The 26,800-nt window shown below is 39.1% G+C and overlaps 1 protein-coding gene across 2 annotated transcripts in view; it reads left to right on the plus strand.

Annotated features, from left to right (window-relative positions):
* Positions 1-26,800, plus strand: part of acot7 (acyl-CoA thioesterase 7) — a 120,495-nt gene that overhangs the window by 89,378 nt on the left and 4,317 nt on the right. For both annotated transcript variants that reach the window (XM_062052270.1, XM_062052269.1), the window contains one exon: positions 5,839-6,023. In XM_062052270.1, the coding sequence (XP_061908254.1) occupies positions 5,839-6,023 (185 nt within the window). The remainder of the gene's footprint in view (positions 1-5,838; positions 6,024-26,800) is intronic.

Raw genomic sequence — 26,800 nt, forward strand, 5'->3', positions numbered from 1 at the left:
TCATTGACTCAGTGAGGGTCTCAGCCCATTTAGCGGGATCACTAGGTAGAGTTGTCACTGTAGATGGTGTTGAAGAAAGATTCAGCTCATTTTCTATGCTGTCCAGAGGTGCAGTGACCTCACATTCATCCGAGCAACTGGCTACTGCTGAATTGGTTGAATCATAAGCATCAGAAGCATTTGGTTCAGTGTCTACACTTGTAGTGGTCTCAGGATCTTGGGAGCTACATGCTAGCTCAGGTGCATTGCTAACCTTAGCTGAATTTGCAGTAGCATTTATAGAATTGCTTTCAGCAGATGTCTTTGTACTGAAGAAGCTGGAGATATTTGGAACACTCTCAAGTAAAACTGATTCCTTTTTTTTCTTTTCTTGCTGAATTTTTTTTCTAGCTCCTCCACTTAAACGTTTATGATCCATATTTCCCTTCTTTCTTTGCACATTGGCTCTTTGCCTATCACAACAGATAAACCAACTATGTGTGTGTGTGTGTGTGTGTGTGTGTGAGTTTGTTTGTGTGTTTATGATCGGTGCTGCTTCCTTCAAGTGTGTGAGGTGATTTAGAAAACTAGCAACCCAGCATCAACACTCCAAAGCAGAGAATAACAGCTTACTAGCATAGACAATTGAGAGCAGAGAATCAACTGATTCGTCTGATAGACAGCAGGAGAGCAGAGTGGTCAGTGATGATCGAATCAAGAAAATGTCTAAATGGCAAGGGAACAGACTGATTTGTACTGAGGAGAAAGAGAGAGAGAGCCAATTACAGTGAAATATATTCCAAAAGAGCCAAGTGACTAGCTGAAGGCAGGGACAAATGCCTTGGAGTGACCAACAAGAGTGCAAAGTACCAAATGGCAAAATGTGGAAAGACCAACAGGCAGATCTGCTTTTACCTCTTATCTTCACAACCAAAAAGTAGCTAAATGATGTTTTCAGTCGCTAGCCAGGTATGGCCAAAAGACGCGAAATCTAGCGGCAAAGTCGGTCAATCACACTGACAGTGAAACAAATATTTTGAAAAGATAATAATTGTACACCTTTGTGCACTTTAGTCTTCTATCTAAATATTTTCACAAAGGACACCAAGGCAGCTTGCTAGCTATGATGGGAGCAACAATGTCTGATAGACAGCAGGAGAGCAGAGTGGTCAGTGATGATCCAATCAAGAAAATGTCTAAATGGCAAGGGAACAGACTGATTTGTACTGAGGAGAAAGAGAGAGCCAAGTACAGTTAAATATATTCCAGAGCCAAGTGACTAACTGAAGGCAAAGACAACAGCCAGATACCTTAGCAGAGACCAACAAGAATTCAAAGTACCTAATAGCAAGATGGCGAGACCAACACAATAAATTGTATTAGGATTTAATTTATTAACGTTAATCTTAACAGCCAAAAAGTTGCTGAATAATGTTTGTAGTCGCTAGCCAGGTATGCCCAAAACAAGAGTCGCTAAACCTAGCAGCAAAGTTGCTTAATTGCAACACACTCTAGGATTCAGGGGAATGAAGGATAATAAAGATATTAATTGTACAACTTTTTGTACTTTTTTTCTAGTTTTTTGAGTCGCCAGCCATGTATGGCCAAAAGTCGCTAATTGAATGCCAACGTTGCTTAATCGCCAACACACTGGGACTCACTGAAGGACTGACTGAATAAAAAAGATAATTAAGATAATTGTGTACTTTTCTCTTCTGATATTTTCTCTAAGGACCCCAAGCTATCTGCAAGCAGCAATAATGTCTGACAGACAGGAGAGCAGAGTGGTCAGTGATGAATGGCAAGGGAACAGGCTGATTTGTACTGAGGAGAAAGAGAGAGAGAGAGCCAATTACAGTGAAATATATTCCAAAAGAGCCAAGTGACTAGCTGAAGGCAGGGACAAATGCCTTGGAGTGACCAAGAAGAGTGCAAAGTACCAAATGGCAAAATGTGGGAAGACCAACAGGAAGATCTGCTTTTACCACTTATCTTCACAACCAAAAAGTCGCTAAATGATGTTTTTAGTCGCTAGCCAGGTATGGCCAAAAGACGCGAAATCTAGCGGCAAAGTCGGTCAATCACACAGTGAAACAAATAATTTTAAAAAGATAGTAATCGTACAATGTCTTGTACTTTTGTCTTCTTTCTTAATATTTCTCAAAGGACACCAAAATGTCGCTATCTGCAGGCAGCTTGCTAGCTATGATGGCAGCAACAATGTACCTTAGAGTGACTGACCAACAAGAGCTCAAAGTACCTAATGGCAAAATGTGGAGAGACAGACACAATAAATTGCATTAAGATGAAGAGAACTGTTGCTATTATTAATCTTAACATCAACCAGAAAGTCGCTAAATGTCACCAGCCAGGTATGGCCAAAAGTCGCTTAATTGGCCACACACAGTAACAGAGAAACTAACAAAAAAAAGATCATAAAGATAATAGTTGTACAACTGTGTGTACTTTTGTCTTCTTTCTAAATATTTTCCCAAAGGACACCAAAATGTTGCTATCTGCAGGCGGGAGCGTGCCTATGTTCCCCGGGTCCTATGTTCCCCGGGTCCTATGTTCCCCGGTTGTTCCTGGGTCTTTGTATGCGACCGGGGAACTTAGGACCCTTTTTCTAAAAAAGGGTCCTATGTTCCCTGCATTGTATCTGGCGAAATTGCGAAATTGTGCCCTGACCAAAACCATCCCTAAACCTAACCTGTCACAGGGCGTTGTGGAGCACTTTTTTTTGGCGAAATTGTGCCCTGACCAAAACTATCCCTAAACCTAACCTGTCACAGGGCGTTGTGGAGCACTTTTTTGGCGAAATTGTGCCCTGACCAAAACCATCCCTAAACCTAACCTGTCACAGGGCGTGCGGCAGCAGATAGAGCAACTCAAACGCGAACTTCCTTCCTTCGACAACTTAAACGCGTCTCTGTCATGCGTGTCTGCGTGCGTCTTACTTAGTCGCGCATTGGAAGCAGCGGGGAACATAGAACCCTTTTCTGGGAAAAGTGTTGTACGTTCCCCGCAGCGGGGAACATAGAACCCTTTTTTTTAAAAAGGGTCCTTAGTTCCCCGGTAGAGGGGAACATAGGACCCGGGTAACATAGGGACGGGGAACATAGGGATGACCCGCTGCAGGCAGCTTGCTAGCTATGATGGCAGCAACGATGTCTGCCAGACAGGAGAGAGTGGTCAGTGACGATCGAATCGAGAAAATGACAAAATGGGTCAAAGACCAAAAAGTTATTAACTGACAGCAGTGACAAATGTCAGACTGTAAACTTTCTCGAAAGAAAAGGACAAAATGGGAAGATGCTGATAATAACAGCAAAATGGAAAATATAAGAATTTCCAAGTAATGCTCAACTCAAGTGTGTGTGTGTGTGTGTGTGCGCGCGTTAAACTTCTTGTTGAATGATTTCAAATTATCTCTGAGTCTGAACTGAGGGAAAGGAAACCAAATTTTGAGCAGTCTCTCACGAGTTCAAAATACCAAATGAGGAGATTCTAAAAGAACAGACCGGTTTATGAAAGACTTGATGGGGGAGGGGCACAGCTAAGAATACTTGAGTGAGATTCTGTGATCCAAATTCGAGATAGAGCTTTTTGATAATGATAATTTGTCAGAGTAAGGTTGTGTAATCAAAATTTGAGAATGAGCTTTGTCAATCAATCAAGAATATTTGCATTAAGTTCTGTGATCAAAATTCAGAAACAACCTTTAATAATTGATAAAGAATATGTGAGTGAGGTTGTGTGATCCATCCAATTTGAGAATTAGCTTTGATAATAATGATTGAGAGCCTCTGGCCCTCTGTGGATCATGGCCGCGGGGCCAATTTTGCCTGGCCCCTTGGGGCCTCTGTGGGTCGTGGCCGCGGGGCCAAGTTGGCCTGGCCCCTTGGGGCCTCTGACCCTCTATGGATCGGGGCCAAGTTGGCCTGACCCCTCGGGGCCTCTGGCCCTCTATGGATCATGGCCGCGGGGCCAAGTTGGCCTGACCCCTTAGGACCTCAGGCCCTCTGTGGGTCGCGGCCGCGGGGCCAAGTTGACCTGGCCCCTTGGGGCCTCTTACCCTCTATGGATCGTGGCCGCGGGGCCAAGTTGACCTGGCCCCTTGGGGCCTCTGGCCTTCTGTGGCTCGCGGCCGCGGGGCCAAGTTGGCCTGGCCCTTTGGGGCCTCTGGCCTTCTGTGGGTCGTGGCCGCGGGGCCAAGTTGGCCTGGCCCCTTGGGGCCTCTGACCGTCTATGGATCGTGGCCGCGGGGCCAAGTTGACCTGGCCCCCTGGGGCCTCTGACCCTCTATGGATCGTGGCCGCGGGGCCAAGTTGGCCTGGCCCCTTGGGGCCTCTGACCGTCTATGGATCATGGCCGCGGGGCCATGTTGGCCTGGCCCCTTGGGGCCTCTGGCCCTCTGTGGGTCGCGGCCGCGGGGCCAAGTTGACCTGGCCCCTTGGGGCCTCTTACCCTCTATGGATCATGGCCGCGGGGCCAAGTTGGCCTGGCCCCTTGGGGCTTAAGATTATTATTTTTGCAAAAGTAGTTTTGCTTGGGTCGCGGCCGCGGGGCCAAGTTGGCCTGGCCCCTTGGGGCTTCTGGCCCCCTGGGCCTGGGCCCGGTAGGCCCGGTCATTAATCCACCTATGGTTGTAGAGTCTACACAGATTTTGTTGTAGCTGCAACTGCTGTTTTTTTTAGATATGAAAATCCAAAGGGAGACATGCGGATGATGGAAAAATCCACTTAATCATACGCCACCCGCTCCATGATCATAGGATTGTGCATCAGATGTGACACACAAACTAATGTTTTGCAGCCACAACAAAGACGGGCTCATTTTCCATGTAGTCTAGTTTATTATTTGAGTTTTAAAATAGACTTCAGACTGCAGGGATAACGCCTTCCTTCCCCGTCTCCATGGCAACCAGCAGTAATAACACAGTTTGAGCACATTATAGGAGTAAAGAAACAACCTCCCTGACAAAAGCAGATGATTACTTATTTTCATGTCATACACAAAAGGAAAAGAATGACGAGCTTAACATTGATATACTTTTTTTATATTATGTCTAAACCTCACATAGGATAACCCAGGGGTCGGCAACCTGCGGCTCTAGAGCCGCATGCGGCTCTTTAGCGCCGCCCTAGTGGCTCTCTGAAACTTTTTAAAAAATGTATGAAAAATGGAAAAAGATGAGGGGGAAAAAAATATTGTTTTAATATGGTTTCTGTAGGATGACAAACATGACACAAACCTCCCTAATTGTTATAAATCACACTGTTTGTATTAAACATGCGAGTATTTGGCAAGCGTCGTTTTGTCCTACTAATTTTGGCGGTCCTTGAACTCACCTTAGTTGTTACATGTATAACTTTCTCCGACTTTCTAGGACGTGTTTTATGCCACTTCTTTTTCTGTCTCATTTTGTCCACCACACTTTTAACGTTGTGCGTGAATGCACAAAGGTGAGTTTTGTTGATGTTATTGACTTGTGTGGAGTGCTAATCAGACATATTTGGTCACTGCATGACTGCAAGCTAATCGATGCTAACATGCTATTTAGGCTAGCTATATGTACATATTGCATCATTATGCCTCATTTGTAGCTATATTTGAGCTCATTTAGTTTCCTTTAAGTCATCTCAATTCTATGTATATCTCATGACACACTATTTGTATGTAATATGGCTTTTAATTTGTTGCGGCTCCAGACAAATTTGTTTTTGTATTTTTGCTCCAATATGGCTCTTTCAACATTTTGGGTTGCCGACCCCTGGGATAACCACACCTTTTAATGAAGCGTTTGCTAAATGCACCAAAGAAAAATGTGTCATTGACATCCTGTTTTTCCTTATCAAGGTTGTGTAGTGACCGTAACGGGTCATCTCACGTTCGTCAGTAACAAGTCCATGGAGATAGAAGTGCTGGTCGACGCCTGCTCGCTGGTCGATGCTGAGAAAGTCAACAATCGCGCCGTCTCGGCCTTCTTCACGTTCATCTCGCTGGACAAGTTTGCCAAAGCTCAGCCTGTTCCTCCTCTCAAGGTCAGTACCGTCTCACCACACTCATAATGTGGAAAATGATGACAGACTGCTTTAAATGTGTCTCATAAAGACAATTAATAGGGCAGTTCTGGATCTGAGGGAACAAAATGTATAATTAAATCTTTAAAAAAAAAAAAAAAAAGCACATCAAGCTACACTGCTTGATTATAGCCAGAACTTGTTCATTTCTTGTTCAATTTCTGCCAAATGTGCTTATCAGGATCATATCGTAATGAAAGGTGGCTTGACATTATATTTTCTAACCCTGTACATACATGTATTTATTTACTCTATTTTCCGGACTGTTGCGCACCGGTATATAACCCGCACCTACTTTTCCATATATTAGTCGGACCAGACTATAAGCTGCAGACTTATATGTTGTGAAATTAGTTATTTACATAGAAAGGTTTTGTAAATGTAAAGAACGCCATTGTAAGTTTATAATACTAACAAAGACATTTGTAAACAGGTTAGCATATTAGTTAAAGGACTACTGAAATGAAATGTTCTTATTTAAACGGGGATAGCAGGTCCATTTTATGTGTCATACTTGACCATTTCGCGATATTGCCATATTTTTGCTGAAAGGATTTAGTAGAGAACATCGATGATAAAGTTCGCAACTTTTGGTCGCTGATAAAAAAGCCTTGCCTGTACCGGAAGTAGCGTGACGTCACAGGTTGTGGAGCTCCTCACATCTGCACATTGTTTACAATCATGGCCACCAGCAGCGAGAGCGATTCGGACCGAGAAAGCGAATATTACCCCATTAATTTGAGCGAGGATGAAAGATTTGTGGATGAGGAAAGTGAGAGTGAAGGACTAGAGGGCAGTGGAAGCGATTCAGATAGGGAAGATGCTGTGACCTGATATTCAGCTGGGAATGACTAAAACAGTAAATAAACACAAGACATATATATACTCTATTAGCCACAACACAACCAGGCTTATATTTAATATGCCACAAATTAATCCGCATAACAAACACCTCCCCCCTCCCGTCCATATAACTCACCAATACAACTCAAACACCCGCACAACACACTCAATCCCACAGCCCAAAGTACCGTTCACCTCCGTAAAGTTCATACAGCACATATATTTCCCCAAAGTTACGTACGTGACATGCACATAGCGGCACGCACGTACGGGCAAGCGATCAATTGTTTAGAAGCCAAGGATGCGTACTCACGGTAGCGCGTCTGCTATCCAACTCAAAGTCCTCCTGGTTGTGTTGCTGCAGCCGGCCGCTAATACACCGATCCCACCTACAGCTTTCTTCTTTGCTGTCTTCATTGTTCATTAAACAAATTGCAAAAGATTCACCAACACAGATGTCCAGAATACTGTGGAATTTTGCGATGAAAACAGACGACTTAATAGCTGGCCACAATGCTGTCCCAATAAGTCCGCACAATCCGTGACGTCACGCGCAAACGTCATCATACCGAGACGTTTTCAGCAGAATATTTCGCGGGAAATTTAAAATTGCACTTTACTAATCCAACCCGGCCGTATTGGCATGTGTTGCAATGTTAAGATTTCATCATTGATATATAAACTATCAGACTGCGTGGTCGCTAGTAGTGGGTGTCAGTAGGCCTTTAAAGCTGTCCAATAGCCCATACAGATATGCAGGAAAAATCTCCTACAGACATCACACATGGGACAGACAGTTTAGTAAGTATAAATTGTTTCAGTTATATTGTAAAACTTACAAACGTTGCTTAGAGTGATAAATGAAGAATCTATTTGAATAGAAGCGCTATGGACGGCTAGAAGACGGAACAAAATTTGTACTTCCGCTACTTTATTAAAGTATTAAGTTGCAGTATTTTTGGATCAATTAAAAGCATATGACAAAATTAATCATAATATCTTAATCAACACATTAGAATGATATGAAATCAGAAGATTGGTATTAAACTGGATTAGAAGCTACTTAACAAACAGGAAGCAATTTGTGAAACTCAATGAAAATACGTCATCAGCGCTAGAAATATCTTGCGGCGTACCCCAGGGATCAATACTGGGACCAAAATTGTGTAACCTTTATACAAACGACATTTGTAAAGTTACAAAAAACTCAGTTAGTACAATTCGCAGATGACAAGACTGCGTTATGTTCAGGACAGAACACACAGAAGCTAATACAAATATTAACAGAAAATAAATGAACAAATTAAAGAGATGGTTTAACAAAAACAGACTATCTTTGAATCTCAGTAAAACTAAAATAATGCTATCCGGTAACAGTAGAAGAGAAAGTCAAACACAAATACAAATAAAGTAGATATTGAAAGAATAAATTAAATCAAATGTTATATCAAATGAAAAAATAAACTGGAATTCTAACGTAAAAAATATACTACATAAAATGGCAAGAAGTATTTCAATAATGGACAAAGAAAATTATGTTTTAGACCAAAAATTACTTAATATTCTCTACTGCTCGCTAGTGTTATCATACCTGAGCTATTGCGCAGGAATATGGGGAAATAACTAGTACACTTCAATCACTAACTGTGTTACAAAAAAGTTCAGTTCGAATAATACATAATGTTGAATATAGAGAACACACAAACCCTTAATTTGGTGAATAAAAATATGGAAATTCAATGATTTGGTAAAATTATGCACAAAGCAAACTATAACCTGCTACCCAAAAATGTGCAACATTTCTTCTCAACAAAAGAGGAGAAATATAACCTTAGAGAGAAAGCTAACTTAAAACATTTGTATGCACGTACAATACGTAAAACCTTTAGCATATGAGTCTGTGGAATTACATTATAGAATGGATTAAACAAATAAATTGTACTAATATAATCTAGGTCAGTGGTTCTTAACCTTGTTGGAGGCACCGAACCCCACCGGTTTCATATGCGCATTCACCCAACCCTTCTTTAGTGAAAAATAAAATGTTTGTTTTTTTTCAAATTCAAGACAAAGTTATATGTTTTTTTACTGGTGCTCAAAATGAACCATGCATGAACATCACCTTGTTCAAAGAACAAAACCAACACAGTGCATGAACTCACAACAAATTACACACCTGAAAACCAGTCTGGTTTTGCCGTATCCGTAATACGACGATAGGGAGAAGTTTTAATTTACACGATGAGTCTCCACTGAACCCCTAGGGTTCGATCGAACCCAGGTTAAGAACCACTGATCTAGGTTAAAAGGCTGTTCAAACTTGAAGTATTTACAAAGTACCAGGAAGAAGAATTTTAATAAACATCTTATATAGATATTATTCATCATACCTGACTTAACTATTTATTAAGAGATCCAGTGTAATTCATTGATGTAAATTGTGTTACAAAATGAGGACAGAAAGTGAACATACAGTATATGCTGCTACTAAATTGCTATAAATTGGAAAAGGGGTAGGATTAAATAAACTTGGCTTCTTCCTACTACTTTTTGAACATGAGTTATTAGAGAAATGTAATAATGGATCATTTGTAATTGCATATATGTTCGAAATACATTTAAACCAAACCAAACCTTAGACATATAATTTACAAGTTTTTAATCCTATCAACATGGGTTAGGACAATTTGTTTGTTTTCTGCAAATATTTGTTTATTAAACATTATGCCTTTTTTAACCAGTATTTGGCCATATTCAATACAACTTCCCACTTGTGGCTGGGGCCGACGGTCACACATGACGAGCGCACGTAAATCGGGCATCAACAAAAATAGTGCCGTTAAACGAAATGAGCGTTTACTCATTATAATCGCATTAATATTGTATTGATTATAATATATTAGATTAATTGAAGGCATATTTCTACACATACATTAAAATATTGTACCAGGTATGAAAAAATCAGTAAAACATTTTGAATAACTCACAATGAAAGTATAATTGCCTTGGTAGCGATAACAGTTATGTCTGTTATATGCTTTTTGACCCTGACCGTATGTATGCTCACACTTTTCACCTCTGGGAGCAGAAAAGGGATAAAAATTAGGTACAAAGATTAATTAAGTGGACCTTAAGAAAGTTGCAAATAAGTTAATGGTGTTTTTAAAGAGGTTAGAATGAAAAAAAAACCCACATCATATTGCTGGTCTCAAATGTAACTCCATTGCTCTGTTCTGGGTCCATCTTTGTTTGGTCTACTGTATGAGCACAAATTGTGACATCACAGATATTCACAACTCTATAATAAGTACGGTAAGTAGAAACTAACACTCAACTTTTTGTAGTGAATCATGACTGTGAGAAAAGGGGTTGGTTGGTGGTACTTGACTTGAGTGGTTGTTTTTGGGAGGTCTTTTTTTGTCCTGTCCAGCTACTCAGGCAAATCATATTGTTGATGTAGATGCCCAAATACAAATACCAATAGAAATAGCACTATTGATAATGAATATTGACAATAATTACCTCTATTATCAACAATACAATTGTTCAAATGCAACAATACCTATATGTAATGACAACTTGAAATACAAAAGAAAGCAGATGCATGGAGGGGAAGAAAGATAAGCCAACTATATTAACCTTGTAGATTGTTATAGTAACTTTAGGTTAAGCTTTGTCAGTGTGCCATGTGTTACCCAGTTTCCCCTAGGGCAAAAACGTTAATACATGTTTGATGAAATGCGATTTTATACATGAGTGCATGTATGTATATGTACTTGTATATGTACAGTATGTGTATATGTATGTTTGTACAGTGAATGTATATGTACAGTATGTGTATATGTATGTTGGTACAGTGAATGTATATGTACAGTATGTGTATATGTATGTTGGTACAGTGAATGTATATGTACAGTATGTGTATATGTGTGTTGGTACAGTGAATGTGCGTGTGGATGACTTGAGTGGTCGTTATGACTCAAACTATTTGCCTGAAGCCCATGAGAGGCGGCATCTTTAACCAATGAAGATGATTAAGTGCATTGCTTCGTCAGAATCCCAGATCCTTAAGTGGCCCGCTGAAGCACTTCTTTCAGCATATTCATGTTTACCTGCACACTCTCATCCATATCCTGTTTATATGCAAACTCTGCACACACTGACCATCTGTTTAAGTCAGCAACTTTAATATTTTCATGCTCCATTCTTCTGCTCTGATGTTCCAAAAGATGATTGCTCACAAAAAAATGTATAGGGTTGTTTTTTTTGATGCGGTATGTTATTTCTTATAATAAATACAGATAAATATCACAGTTTTGTCCAACAAACTAGTATTCTTTTAGAAACAAATATGATTTTGACTTTTATCTATAGTACCAGACAAAGGTTTAGGGACATTATCTCATGCATTTGAATAACCAGGCGTACTCAAACTTTTAAAAGGTACTGTATTTCTGATTATAAGTCCTAACACAGACAATTTATTTATAGCAGCGTCGTGATCACTAGCTTGTGTGCCTATGTTAACATAATCGGATGGTGAGCTGCGTTGGCGCGTCGGAACTTGTGGAAGTTTATTCTAGATTATAAATAATGCCTCTCACCTTGATAGTAGAAGGATGAGGACGTAATCCGCCAAGTTGGTAACATTCGGCAGCCAATTTAGAGCCGGAAATGGCGAGAAAGACACAAAGAAACACTTGATTTCACCCCACTTTGGTTAGCGAGGATTATGAGTCATTCTTCATCTAAACGGGAATATAACAACATTCTATCAGTCGGCATCTTACTGACAGCAGACATTGCCCAGTAAGTAATGTTTAATTATGTTTGTTGGCTCTCATGAAGTCTGCAGTCAGTATTAATCAGTGATGTTGTCGAAGAAAAAAACGAACTTTGTGATTAGGGATGCCCGATAATGGCTTTTTTGCCGATGTCCGATATTCTGATATTGTCCAACTCTTAATTACCGATACCGATATCAACCGATACCAATATATACAGTCGTGGAATTAACACATTATTATGCCTAATTTGGACAACCAGGTATGGTGAAGATAAGGTCCTTTTTAAAAAAAATTAATACAATAAAATAAGATAAATAAATTAAAAACATTTTCTTGAATAAAAAAGAAAGTAAAACAATATAAAAACAGTTACATAGAGACTAGTAATTCATGAAAATGAGTAAAATTAAATGTTAAAGGTTGGTACTATTAGTGGACCAGCAGCACGCACAATCATGTGTGCTTACGGACTGTATCCCTTGCAGACTGTATTGATATATATTGATATATAATGTAGGAAGCAGAATATTAATAACAGAAAGAAACAACCCTTTTGTGTGAATGAGTGTAAATGGGGGAGGGAGGTTGTTTGGGTTGTTGCACTAATTGTAAGTGTATCTTGTATTTTTTATGTGGATTTAATAAAAAAAAACAAAAAACAAAAAAAAAAAAAAAAAACGATACTGATAATAAAAAAACCGATGCCGATAATTTCCGCTATTACATTTTAACGCATTTATCGGCCGATAATATCGGCAGACCGATATTATCGGACATCTCTATTGCATTTATTTACTATTTAGAATGCATAAAAAAAAGGAAAAACATGTTTTCTTGTCTTACATAAGGATTGTAAATGATAGGCAGAATTCCCCCCAAAAGTGCAGTTCCCCTTTAAATGTAGAGCCCGTACATGTTGACAAACACATTTCTGTGCTTTTGTTCACGTCATATAAACATTTGAATCAATTATCAGCCTCTGCTGCTGGTCATCACTTACCAAATGGCCTGCCAGTGTCCTCATTTCCATTTGACACAAGCCTGTGTTGTGTTTCTCCTTTTGTATGCTTGCTTTCATGCATTCATTAGCAACTTCCCCATCTCACACGAGCTGCTCCTGGCTTTGGTTTTAATGGCACGGAACTGCAGCCATGATAGCGCTCGTTGCAATGTATCTGCGTGCCTCCATTTGATGAAAAGAGACGCAAAACAACAAAAACCAACTCTCTTGATGATTTTAATAATTTATTCTCATCTCTGTAAATGGAATCTGCACAGCCGGGACTCCGGCGTGCAGCATGCCAAATTAAAAGGGAGACATTCATGTTTGTGAGGGATAATGTTGGACATAAATACTGACAGAAATGATTGATGTGTTTGTTTGAATGAGAAAAAAGACCAAAAATAAGCAGTGTGATATATATATTTGTGTGAGTAATGTAGTGGGCTTTGTGTGTTCAGAAGAGTTGCTTGAGCTTAAAGACGTACACTGAGCATCAACATATTTATTTATTTGAGATGCACACAAGGCTAAATGATTAAAAGGTCCTAGATCAGGGGTGTCAAACGTACGGCTCGGCCCTCAAACAAGTTTCATCCGGCCCGCGAGAGGATTTTGGTAGGTATAAAAATTAGAATGACATTTGAATGAAAGAAACTGCTCTTCTAAATGTGTCCACTGGATGTCGCAATAACAATTGTTTGTATCCCCTACCGCAGTAGTGCGCATGACTTCAGAGGGGGCGGAGCTATGTGCCTGGTTAAAGGCCTACTGAAAGCCACTACTAGCGACCACGCAGTCTGATAGTTTATATATCAATGATGAAATCTTAACATTGCAACACATGCCAATACGGCCGGGTTAACTTATAAAGTGACATTTTAAATTTCCCGCGAAACTTCCGGTTGAAAACGTCTAGATATGATGACGTATGCGCGTGACGTCAATGGTTGAAACGGAAGTATTCGGACACATTGTATCCAATACAAAAAGCTCTGTTTTCATCGCAAAATTCCGCAGTATTCTGGACATCTGTGTTGGTGAATCTTTTGCAATTTGTTTAATGAACAATGAAGACGGCAAAGAAGAAAGCTGTAGGTGGGATCGGTGTATTAGCGACTGGCTGCAGCAACACAACCAGGAGGACTTTGACTTGGATAGCAGACGCGCTATCCGACGCTAGCCGCCGACCGCATCGATGATCGGGTGAAGTCCTTCGTCGCTCCGTCGATCGCTGGAACGCAGGTGAGCACGGGTGTTGATGAGCAGATGAGGGCTGGCTGGCGTAGGTGGAGAGCTAATGTTTTTAGCATAGCTCTGTGAGGTCCCGTAGCTAAGTTAGCTTCAATGGCATCGTTAGCAACAGCATTGTTAAGCTTCGCCAGGCTGGAAAGCATTAACCGTTACTTGTCCATGGTTTAATAGTATTGTTGATTTTCTGTCTATCCTTCCAGTCAGGGGTTTATTTCTTTTGTTTCTATCTGCAGTTAAGCACGATGCTATCACGTTAGCTCCGTAGCTAAAGTGCTTCGCCAATGTATTGTCGTGGAGATAAAAGTCACTGTGAATGTCCATTTCGTGTTCTCGACTCTCATTTTGAATGAATGAATGAATGAATGAATGATCTTTATTGTCATTGTGCATGTACAGGTACAGGTCCAACGAAATTTAGGTTGCTTCCCTAAGGTGCTTTGCATTTAAAAAAAAGAAGAAACCACACAATATACAAAAACAACACAATATACACAATATGCAACATGGCCTAAGACCACTCTAAAAGGCAATGTAGAAAAAACGAGACAGTAAAAAGTATAAAGTGACTAGTGAACTGACTAGAGAGGAGTAATGCTGGTTCCCAGGGTGCTGAGGGGGTGGGAGTCAGCATTTCCTACCTCCTATGCTGTGCAGGCATTTTATTTTGGATTAAATATGTAAATAAATATGATAACTATTGTCCAGTTGGCATGTATTCGCTGATTGCACAGTCCCGGATCGTGATTGGCACAGTCCCGGATCGTGATTTTCAAGAGGATATAGTATCCGAGGTGGTTTAAAATACAAATCCGTGATCCACAATAGAAAAAGGAGAAAGTGTGGAATCCAATGAGCCCTTGTACCTAAGTTACGATCAGAGCGAAAAAAAATACGTCCTGCACTGCACTCTAGTCCTTCACTCTCACGTTCCTCATCCACAAATCTTTCATCCTCGCTCAAATTAATGGGGTAATCGTCGCTTTCTCGGTCCGAATCGCTCTCGCTGCTGGTGTAAACAATGGGGAAATGTGAGGAGCCTTTCAACCTTTGACGTCACGCTACTTCCGGTACAGGCAAGGCTTTTTTTTATCAGCGACCAAAAGTTGCGAACTTTATCGTCGATGTGCTCTACTAAATCCTTTCAGCAAAAATATGGCAATATCGCGAAATGATCAAGTATGACACATAGAATGGATCTGCTATCCCCGTTTGAATAAAAAAAATTCATTTCAGTAGGCCTTTAAGATAGAGGACTGGGGACACATTCTGCTATCCCCGTTTGAATAAAAAAAATTCATTTCAGTAGGCCTTTAAGATAGAGGACTGGGGACACATTATATGGGTGCACATAAATATGCTAAAATAACAAGTATCCCCTTTTAACTTCATGTGTGATTCATGGAATGAGTCCAAATTCACAGGTTTTGTTGTAGATGATGATACATGTGTACAGAATAAACCACATGTTAGTACATCAGTTGAAAAAAAATAGTAAATTACATTAATAACATCCTGTAATTGATTCTGATATTACTATTTATTACATATATAGATTAAAATTTCACACCAATGAGAGCATTTTAAAACTCTGCCAGATTCACACCTATTTGACTGATTGATATTATCACATTATTTATTCAGAAATTATAAATCCAGACAAATGAAGATAGACTACTATGAACAGCAACATGTAAGTGTAAAAAACAACAACTTATGATTTGTACAATTTCAGAATGTGATTTTTAAACAAAGAAAACAATCTGAAGTTGTCTTTATTTTTAAGTTATCATGACATGATTTTACCAGTCCGGCCCACTTGGGAATAGATTTTCCTTTATGTGGCCCCTGACCTAAAATGAGTTTGACACCCCTGTCCTAGATTATAATTTGACATGACTCAGAGGTCCCACAGTAGTGTATTGGAAGTGTGTTGCCCACGATCTAGGCTTTATGTAACTCTATGTAAGCTCTACTGTGAAGACGCCCTTTTGTGTGTCAGTAGCTTTAATGCTAATTAGCTGTGTTTGTCCATACCTGTCCAAGAAGTTCTATTGTGCACTTTATCCATTTTTCACATACTCAATATAGCCAACGTTTCCAACTTGATAGATGTAACATAAAGGAGTGGGACAGGAGGACATAAACGTTAGAGTAAGCCATTGTTTTTTTTCATTTTGTTGGTGGATGTGACGTGTCGCGCTATTATGGTGAAGCCGGGGGGGGCGGGGTTAAGGGGGAGGAGTATATTTATAGCTAGAATTCACTGAAATTCAAGTATTTCTTTTATATATATATATATATATATATATATATATATATATATATATATATATATATATATATATATATATATATATATATATATATATATATATATATATATATATATATATATATATATATATATATATATATATATATATATATATTAGGGCTGCAACTAACAACTAATTTGATAATCGATTAATCTGTTCATTATTACTTCGATTAATCGATTAATAATCGGATAAAAGAGACAAACTACATTTCTATCCTTTCCAGTATTTTACTGAAAAAAAACAGCATACTGGCACCTTACTTATTTCGATTATTGTTTCTCAGCTGTTTGTAAATGTTGCAGTTTATAATTAAAGGATTATAAAAAAAAGTAGCCTCTGCGCATGCGCATAGCATAGATCCAACGAATCGATGACTAAATGAATCGCCAACTATTTTGATAATCGATTAGTTGTTGCAGCCCTAATATATATATATATAAAAGAAATACTTACATTTATATATATATATATGTATATATATATAAATATAAATATATATAAATGGGTATACTTGTATAGCGCTTTTCTACCTTCAAGGTACTCAAAGCACTTTGACAGTATTTCCACATTCACCCATTCACACACACATTCACACACTGATGGAGGGAGCTGCCATGCAAGGCGCTAACCAGCAGCCATCGGGAGCAAGGGTGAAGTGTCTTGCCCAAGGACACAACGGACGTGACTAGGATGGTAGAAGGTGGGGATTGAACCCCAGTAACCAGCAACCCTCCGATTGCTGGCACGGCCACTCTACCAGCTTCGCCACGCCGTCCCCAATATATATATATATACACTACCGTTCAAAAGTTTGGGGTCAGCCAAACAATTTTGTGTAATAGCCTTCATTTCTAAGAACTAAAATAGACCGTCGAGTTTCAGATGAAAGTTATCTTTTTCTGGCCATTTTGAGCGTTTAATTGACCCCACAAATGTGATGCTCCAGAAACTTAATCTGCTCAAAGGAAGGTCAGTTTTGTAGCTTCTGTAACGAGCTAAAGTGTTTTCAGATGTGTGAACATGATTGCACAAGGGTTTTCTAATCATAAATTAGCCTTCTGAGCCAATGAGCAAACACATTGTACCATTAGAACACTGGAGTGATAGTTGCTGGAAATGGGCCTCTATACACCTATGTAGATATTGCACCAAAAAGCAGACATTTGCAGCTAGAATAGTCATTTACCACATTAGCAATGTATAGAGCAGGGGTCACCAACGCGGTGCCCGCGGGCACCAGGTAGCCCGTAAGGACCAGATGAGTAGCCCGCTGGCCTGTTCTAAAAATAGCTCAAATAGCAGCACTTACCAGTGAGCTGCCTCTATTTTTTAAATTTTATTTATTTACTAGCAAGCTGGTCTCGCTTTGCCCGACATTTTTAATTCTAAGAGAGACAAAACTCAAATAGAATTTGAAAATCCAAGAAAATAATTTAAAGACTTGGTCTTCACTTGTTTAAATAAATTCATTATTTTTTTTACTTTGCTTCCTATAACTTTCAGAAAGACAATTTTAGAGAAAAAATACAACCTTAAAAATGATTTTAGGATTTTTAAACACATATACCTTTTTACCTTTTAAATTCCTTCCTCTTCTTTCCTGACAATTTGAATCAATGTTCAAGTAAATTTATTTTTTTTATTGTAAAGAATAATACATAAATTTTAATTTAATTCTTCATTTTAGCTTCTGTTTTTTCGACGAAGAATATTTGTGAAATATTTCTTCAAACTTATTATGATTAAAATTCAAAAAAATTATTCTGGCAAATCTAGAATATCTGTAGAATCAAATTTAAATCTTATTTCAAAGTCTTTTGAATTTCTTTTAAAATTTTTGTTCTGGAAAATCTAGACGAAATAATGATTTGTCTTTGTTAGAAATATAGCTTGGTCCAATTTGTTACATATTCTAACAAAGTGTAGATTGGATTTTAACCTATTTAAAACATGTCATCAAAATTCTAAAATTAATCTTGATCAGGAAAAATTACTAATGATGTTCCATAAATTCTTTTTTTAAGTTTTTGTCTTCTTTTTTTCGGTTGAATTTTGAATTTTAAAGACTCGAAATTGAAGATAAACTATGTTTCAAAATTTAACTGTCATTTTTTTCGTATTTTCTTCTCTTTTAAACCGTTCAATTAAGTGTAAATATCATTAATTATTAATAATAACATAGAGTTAAAGGTAAATTGAGCAAATTGGCTATTTCTGGCAATTTATTTAAGTGTGTATCAAACTGGTAGCCCTTCGCATTAATCACTACCCAAGAAGTAGCTCTTGCTTTCAAAAAGGTTGGTGACCCCTGGTATAGAGTGTATTTCTTTAAAGTTAAGACTAGTTTAAAGTTATCTTCATTGAAAAGTACAGTGCTTTTCCTTCAAAAATAAGGACATTTCAATGTGACCCCAAACTTTTGAACGGTAGTGTATATATAAGAAATACTTGAATTTCAGTGTTCATTTATTTACACATATACACACACATAAAACTCCTCTCTAATCATTGTCGTATTTGAAAGTGCAATGCTTTGCAGCCAGTAGCACAGCCTTTGAAGCAGCATAGGTATGGGCAGCATCTGTGAAATGTAATTTGCAGGAAAGGAGTGAGTTTAGAGTTGAATTGTCCATCTTCGTTCTATTCTCTGTCACTATCTTTCTAACCATACTGTTATGTTTTTGGACATTACTACTTGCCGTAGTTTTGAAGCAATGCATGATGGGAATCCGGATGTTGTGTGTCAGTCTATTAACGTGCCAGCTGGAATAAACACACACTGAGCAATAGCTCCGTGCCTGCCTACTTTATGGGTTATAGATAAACCTATGGATAACGGAGACATATATAATAGTCTCCTTCTTGTTGTGTGTGCAGTTGCGCACTGAGCTCTAAAAGCTGTAGATGTTATAACGTGACTGGGCCGGCACGCTGTTTATATGGAGGAAAAGTGGACGTGACGACAGGCTGTCCTCACTCAGGTCCGGGTGGAAATCGGGAGAAATTCGGGAGAATGGTTGTCCCGGGAGATTTTCGGGAGAGGCCGTGAAATTCGGGAGTCTCCCGGAAAATTCGGGAGGGTTGGCAAGTATTCTCTCATCTAGAGAGGACCCTCTCCAGTAATGTGAAGATTGAACTCCCACTACTCTTCTCCAGTAAAGGACAGCGAAAGTTTTGTGCGCCGATCTAGAGCCTGGACGTCTATGCAGCATATATAAGAAAGCTTGTCAATGAAGCCTTTCTTAATTATGGGAAAATGGCTTACATAAGCATAGCTATGTGAGCTACAGTATACTTAGACTTAGACTTCCTTTTATTGTCATTCAAATTTGAACTTTACAGTACAGATAAGAACGAAATTTCGTAACATAAGCTCGTTGTAGTGCAGGATAAAAGAGCTATAAGGTGCATGTATAAATAAATAGATTACTGGACAGATAAATATATTGCACTTTTGCATATGCATCCACGTTTATGGATGTATGTTATATTGTCTTTATATTCCAGCGAGTTAATCCATTTTTGGGGGTAATTGAGGGGATTATTATGATGCGTTTAGGAGTCTTACGGCCTGAGGGAAGAAGCTGTTATAGAACCTGGAGGTTCTGTTACGGAGGCTGCAGAACTTCTTTGTAAAGTCCAGCAGTGAAAACAGTCCTTGGTGGGGGGTGGGGGGAGTCTGCAGATTATCTGAGCCCTGGTCAGGCAGCTGCTTTTTGCCATCTCCTGGATAGGAGGAAGAGGAGTCTTGATGATCTTTTCAGCCATCCTCACCACTCTCTGCAGAGACTTCCAGTCTGAGGCACTGCAGGCTCCAGTCCAGACAGAGATGCGGTTGGTCAGTAGGCTCTCTATCCAGTGCTAACATTAGCATACATTTTAACTGGTTGTCTTGCTAAGTAAGCTAGCATGTAGTGTATCTTGCTGATTGTTCGGTTGGTTTTAAGTAGGGCTGTCAAAATTAACGAATTAACTCCAGAACAAGATAGTCAGGTTACTTTTAGACCTCCACCCCAGATCACACCTCACTCTTACCCACTTCTCCAAAGTGGGTTGGCTCAGGGTGGAGGACAGAGTAAAACAACTTGCACTGAGCCTAGTCTATAAAATCCGCTACACCTCCCTGATACCGAAGTACATGTCAAACTACTTCCTTAACGTAAATGACCGCCATAACCACAACACCAGAGGGAGCTCCACTAACCACGTTAAACCCAGATTCCGATCTAACAAAGGTCTTAACTCATTCTCTTTCTATGCCACATCAATGTGGAATGCGCTCCCAACAGGTATAAAAGAAAGGGCATCTCTATCCTCCTTCAAAACCGCACTAAAACAACACCTCCAGGCAACTTCAACCCTAAAATAAATTTATCTGATGATGCAATTGTTGATGACTGAAGTGTTGATACCATCCAATCCTGACCCCCCTCCATATCCCACACCCCGGATTGTAAATAATGTAAACAATTCATTGTATATACTCTGATGATTATCTTGTGTGATGACTGTATTATGAAAATAGTATATATCTGTATCATGAATCAATTTAAGTGGACCCCGACTTAAACAAGTTGAAAAACTTATTCGGGTGTTACCATTTAGTGGTCAATTGTACGGAATATGTACTTCACTGTGCAATCTACTAATAAAAGTTTCAATTAATCAAAAAAACTCACAAAAAATATCGCATTAATCATGATTAGATTAATCATGCAGTTTATTTTGACCGTACATGCCCTTAAATCTTACGGTCAGTGATCAGATCAATGCATACATACGTCAGTACAAAAATGAGCGAGGAGACTCCGACTGGTGTGCTCGCTGGCATTTTTCACTCCAAAATACAGCCTGAGAGAATTTGACATAAAACTGATACTAAGTTTCGTGAAAATAAATTAAATGCATTTTCATAAAATGTTTAAGAATGTTCCTGGGTGACATTCTGCCAGTAAAATTGTATGTGTACAAATATTGGGGTCTTTTGCTGAACAAATGTTAATCATGCAAGCAAGTAATCGCCTGTCATTAATCATGATTTATCCAAATTCCAAAATGTGATTATATCTAATTTTTTTAAAAAAAGAAGAAAAAAAAGAAAATTGACAGTCCTGGTTTTGTTTTGATTTTTTTATATTTTATTTTTTTTCTTCAAGGTGGCCAATATGAAATCGAGGGTATACGCACTGGATTAGAAATAAGGAGGTTATAAAAAGCATTATTTTTAAAAAGCGTTTAAGTGCCTCTTTTCTCAAAAGTGGCTGCCCCTGTTGTGCAAAGAGCTGCGTAATCACAGACAAGAAATAAGCTTTAACACATCAAGCCAATTAACACTTGATGTTGCCCTAACCATAGCGATGGGACTCTGATGGATGGAAATAACATGATGACACTCATTTGCCATCCAAGCCAAAGGATTTTGAGTGTAGTGTGACCCAGTTTTTCAAAATGTTCGCATATAATTGTGTCAAAAATGTTGAAAAAACATGTATGCATTTGGAATTGTTGTTCTTGTACTATTTTTTATTATTATTATAGGTACCCCATAATCTCCTTTAATTTTTAGATTAAAGGTAGTAAGGTGTTTTTTTTGTTTTTTTTACTGTTTTCAGTTATTATTCAGTGAACTTAATTGTAAACACTAAAATAATACAGTGGAACAACTATTATCAACTACAATCAGTTTTTTGTTGATTTATTTGAATGCTTTATTGTGCAGGTCATGGTTTAACATTCTTAACGATCATATTATAAGTACGGTTGTACCTCGGTTTTCATATCAATCAATCAATCAATGTTTATTTATATAGCCCTAAATCACAAGTGTCTCAAAGGGCTGCACAAGCCACAACGACATCCTCGGTAGAGAGCCCACATAAGGGCAAGGAAAAACTCACCCCAGTGGGACGTCGAAGTGAATGACTATGAGAAACCTTGGAGAGGACCGCATATGTGGGTAATCCCCCTCCCCCCCTCTAGCCTTGGTTTTAGATTGTTTCTGTCTTGGGAAGAAAAAATTCCACTAAAAACATGTCTTGGATTTCTTACACAATCTCTGTTTTAGTGCGATTCAACACACATTTCAGTGGCTGCGAAATAGGTGTCACGAGTAGGAGCACAATAGAATAGAATAGAATAGAATAGAAAGTACTTTATTGATCCCTCTGGGAAATTCAGCACCACAGTTCGCTCACAATAGACAATAGTAATAATAAATAATATAATATATATAATATATTATATATATAATATATAAATAATATAAATATATTCTACATATACTACATATACTCTACATTTAAGTGCAGTCAAGAAGGAACATATGCATTATACAGTACAGTGCAGATACGAAACTAATAAGAATAATAACAAAAAGTACACTCAAAAAGGAGTGAGAAAAACAACTAAGGATGAATCAAAAGGTCTGGAGAAAAGGGAAAACGCACACAAGAGGTGTGAAGGAGAATAAGTAAACACTACACATCAGCGCCGGGGCAGAGCCACAGGAATGAGGAGTGTGAGTGGAGACAGAGAAGAGGAGATGAACACGACTGGAAGGGTGAAACATCAGGAATCTACTGCCTCTAAGTGAATGGACTGGAGAGCTTAAGTAGTCTGGAGGAAATGGGTATTAGGTGTGCGTGAAGGTGCCTTCGCCCCGTAGCACGAAAACCAGGCACTGCAACACAAAGCAGACAGGCTGAGACGAATAAAGTTGTAGTGCAGTCAAAGTCAATGAGAGCCTTAGAGTCTTTGTTTTCTTAGTGTCATTGAACACACCACACTGCTATGGTAAGTCTCATTGAACAATCATAGGTAGCGTTTACAGCATGTGCAGTCATTACCTAACTTATACTCATAATGCCAAAATGTGAGGATTTGTGTGTAACAGAAATAATTGAGCATTTATAAAAGAAAATACAAATATTTAGTAATGCTGTTGTTTGGACACCCCTGCTTTAGATGCTCACTGAGCTGAAGTCTCATATTTGTTGTTCTCAGAAGCGTGTTTGTGATGATGAATTTTCATGACAAGCTACTTGCATTTAAAATGTCTGCAGCTTTACTTACATATCAGTACATAATACGTGCACTCATTGAAAATGCAGATTATTCTCACCAGACGTAATAGTTTTCTTACACATCTAATCTAATAAAATAGTCTCCCCAGCGACACAATGAAATGTCAGAGGCTTCATGGATGAATATTTCATGACACTGTGACAGATTCAGCTCCAGTTGTGTGCTATAAATAGCTTGAGTAAAAAAAAACAACCTCTATTTTTGACTGCAGGTGCTTCCCCCCCACAACCGCCACCCCATTCTCTCATCCAGGCTTCCTCTCCAGTGAGCCCGCCGTGTTTCTATTTTTAGACTTTCCCTTTTTGGCTTGTTGGGGTGTTGGGAACTGCGAGTGGGGGATGTCGCTCTAACGTTGATGCTAAATGGTGGAAGGAGGACTGCGTGAGGATGAGAAAAGGCACCGTCATTTATGTGCCGCATGGGCCAGCAGAGAAAGAAAGAACAAAAAAACGAGCAAAGATGCCTGCAAGCACCTTTTGGCCACTTAATGTCTTTGCTGTATTTCAGATGTATTTTAATGGGGGAACGTTCTGGCCTGGAGGGTAAAAAGGCTGCCTTGTTATCAGAAGGTCAGCACTTGGGATCCTCAATGTGCTGCAGCATGCATGAACTCATGTTGTTGTTATAATATACAGTAGCTATTAATGCTTACAACTAACTCTAATCTACATACTGTACACCTATACAATTATTATTCCATAGCTCTTCACCCTAAATTCTATATCTCATCCTACTTGCCTCATTTTTTAAATCTCCCCCTTCTCTTTCTTCCCTGCCATCTTGCTCCATGCCTTCTTTCACTAACTTGCATCTATCTCCTCCATTTCTTCATTTTCTTCCTTCCTCTGCTCTCCATCCTTCCTCTCTAGCTTCTTTATTCTCATTCATCCTTTCTTTCCTTTATGTGTATGCTTATTTACCTCATCGATTTCCTCCCTTTTATGTTTTAGGCTCTTTTCCTTCCTTCCTCGGTTTCCTTTTCTCCATGCGTACTTTTCTTCTGTCTTCATCACGTCTACCCTTCTTTTCCACCACATCCCTTATTTTGCCTCCCCCTCCCCTTGTTCTGGGATGTTTGGAGTCTAGATTTGAGGGTTTTGGAGGTGCTAGGGTACCAGGAGGTGCATGCGTAGTCGAAAAAGGGTTGAATGAGAGTTCCCGCTAGAATCTTCATGGGGCTTTTGTTGACCAGAGAGGAGATTCTATAGAGAAATTGTTCGTTGGTTCGTCACAAGCAACAAAGACAATAAAATATGCCGCCGTTTGATTTTACTTGAATCGATAGCCAGTAGTACCGAGATAATTCGGGCAGTGCCTATGAAAGCAACAATTTCGGTACCCATCCCTAGTCTCCATTTCTTAGTATCATTACCAATTATTATGAGTGGAAGACGAGGCTAAACATGTTACACACCAAGTGCAAGCCAGGAGCAGGCACAGTTAAGCTAACAGCTAACATAGATTAAAACAACACCAAGAAATAAGTGCTTAGTAAAGTTTTTAAGAAGTGTAGATGAAAACAAAAATACAGCAGAAATGAACAAGTAGATGAATAACAATTTAGAGAGAGGGTAATATACCAACTGTTGGTGCGTCAGCATTGTCACAGTCAGTACACGACACATAAGAGGAGGGCGCATTGATCCATATGATCGATCGATGGAGTGATCAGAGCGATATTTTTATTTACCTCAACATTTTTTGTTGTTTTTGTCATTGTTTACAAAATCTTGTGAATAATTCCCTGGACAAAGGAAGAATTTGAGTAGTAGATAGTATTTTTTTTACTTGTATTTGGTCATTGTGAACTAGTAATTAGGAACTAGTTTAAATATTGGGTCAGTTGCACTCACTGTAAATAAAGCACAATATTTACAGTTAATACATGTGCTCGGTATCGGCCGATCTCACATGTGAATGATGGGAATGGGCAGCATAAAACACTGACGGGAACATCCTTGTAGTTCATACAGTATGTCTCCTTCCTCTCCACTTTACAACCTTCTGTCCTTCCTTTATAACTTACTTATTGTCTTTCTTCATCCCTCCTTTTTACCATTTATGTCTCCTTCTCCTCTTCTTGGATCTTCCATTCGCTCATACTTCACTCCTTCAGCTCCCTTCATCTGCTTTTTCTCCTTTTTGTCTTCATCGTTTCCACCTTTTTCCCCCCCTCCTTTTCTTCTCCTTTCGCTCATTTCCATCCTTTTCTATCTCCATCCTTCTTTGCTTCATCTCCTTTTCTTTATGCTTCCTTACATCTCCATTCCTTCTTTTCCTCCCTCCTTCTTCCAAATGTCTCCAACTATTATGTTCCTTCCTATTCCTTTCTTCCTGTGTCTTTGCCCCCTCATCTTCCCTTTTCCCTGGGTTACCTTCTTTCTTCCCCCTGTTTCTTTCAACTTCTTCCTTCCTTCCCTTGTTCGGTCCCTTTTCCTTTCTCCTTGCTTCCTTTGTCTCTCTCCCTCTTTCTTACCCTTTCTTCCTTCCTTTCTCCTCTTGTATGTGTCTTCCTTCCTTCTTCTTTCTGACTCCTTAGTGGCAGAGACTCAGCTGGTGTCCCCTCACAGACAAAACAAGGCCGGTTGTCACGGCAACCCGCTGTAGTCCAAGCTATGTGCGGCGTTTATTTTTAGATGGCCCGGCGTTCAGCTCAATAAGCAACGGGTTAATGGTGACAAGCGTGTCAGTAGCACTGAAGTCAACATCGATGTCATTTCTTATGTGTGAAATTCATTTTGGTCATAATTGATCATTATTTCTTGTTGCATCGACAATTATTGCAAAGATTGTGTTAATGTCTTCTACAAACCCCGTTTCCATATGAGTTGGGAAATTGTGTTAGATGTAAATATAAACGGAATACAATTATTTGCAAATCCTTTTCAAGCCATATTCAGTTGAATATGCTACAAAGACAACATATTTGATGTTCAAACTCATAAACTTTATTTTTTTTTTGGCAAATAATAATTAACTTAGAATTTCATGGCTGCAACACGTGCCAAAGTAGTTGGGAAAGGGCATGTTCACCACTGTGTTACATGGCCTTTCCTTTTAACAACACTCAGTAAACGTTTGGGAACTGAGGAGACACATTTTTGAAGCTTCTCAGGTGGAATTCTTTCCCATTCTTGCTTGATGTACAGCTTAAGTTGTTCAACAGTCCGGGGGTCTCCCTTCTGCTATTTTAGGCTTCATAATGCGCCACACATTTTCAATGGGAGACAGGTCTGGACTACAGGCAGGCCAGTCTAGTACCCGCACTCTTTTACTATGAAGCCACGTTGATGTAACACGTGGCTTGGCATTGTCTTGCTGAAATAAGCAGGGGCGTCCATGGTAACGTTGCTTGGATGGCAACATATGTTGCTCCAAAACCTGTATGTACCTTTCAGCATTAATGGTGCCTTCACAGATGTGTAAGTTACCCATGTCTTGGGCACTAATACA

The sequence above is a fragment of the Entelurus aequoreus genome, linkage group LG07 (assembly GCF_033978785.1).
Source record: "Entelurus aequoreus isolate RoL-2023_Sb linkage group LG07, RoL_Eaeq_v1.1, whole genome shotgun sequence".
NCBI lineage: Eukaryota > Metazoa > Chordata > Actinopteri > Syngnathiformes > Syngnathidae > Entelurus > Entelurus aequoreus.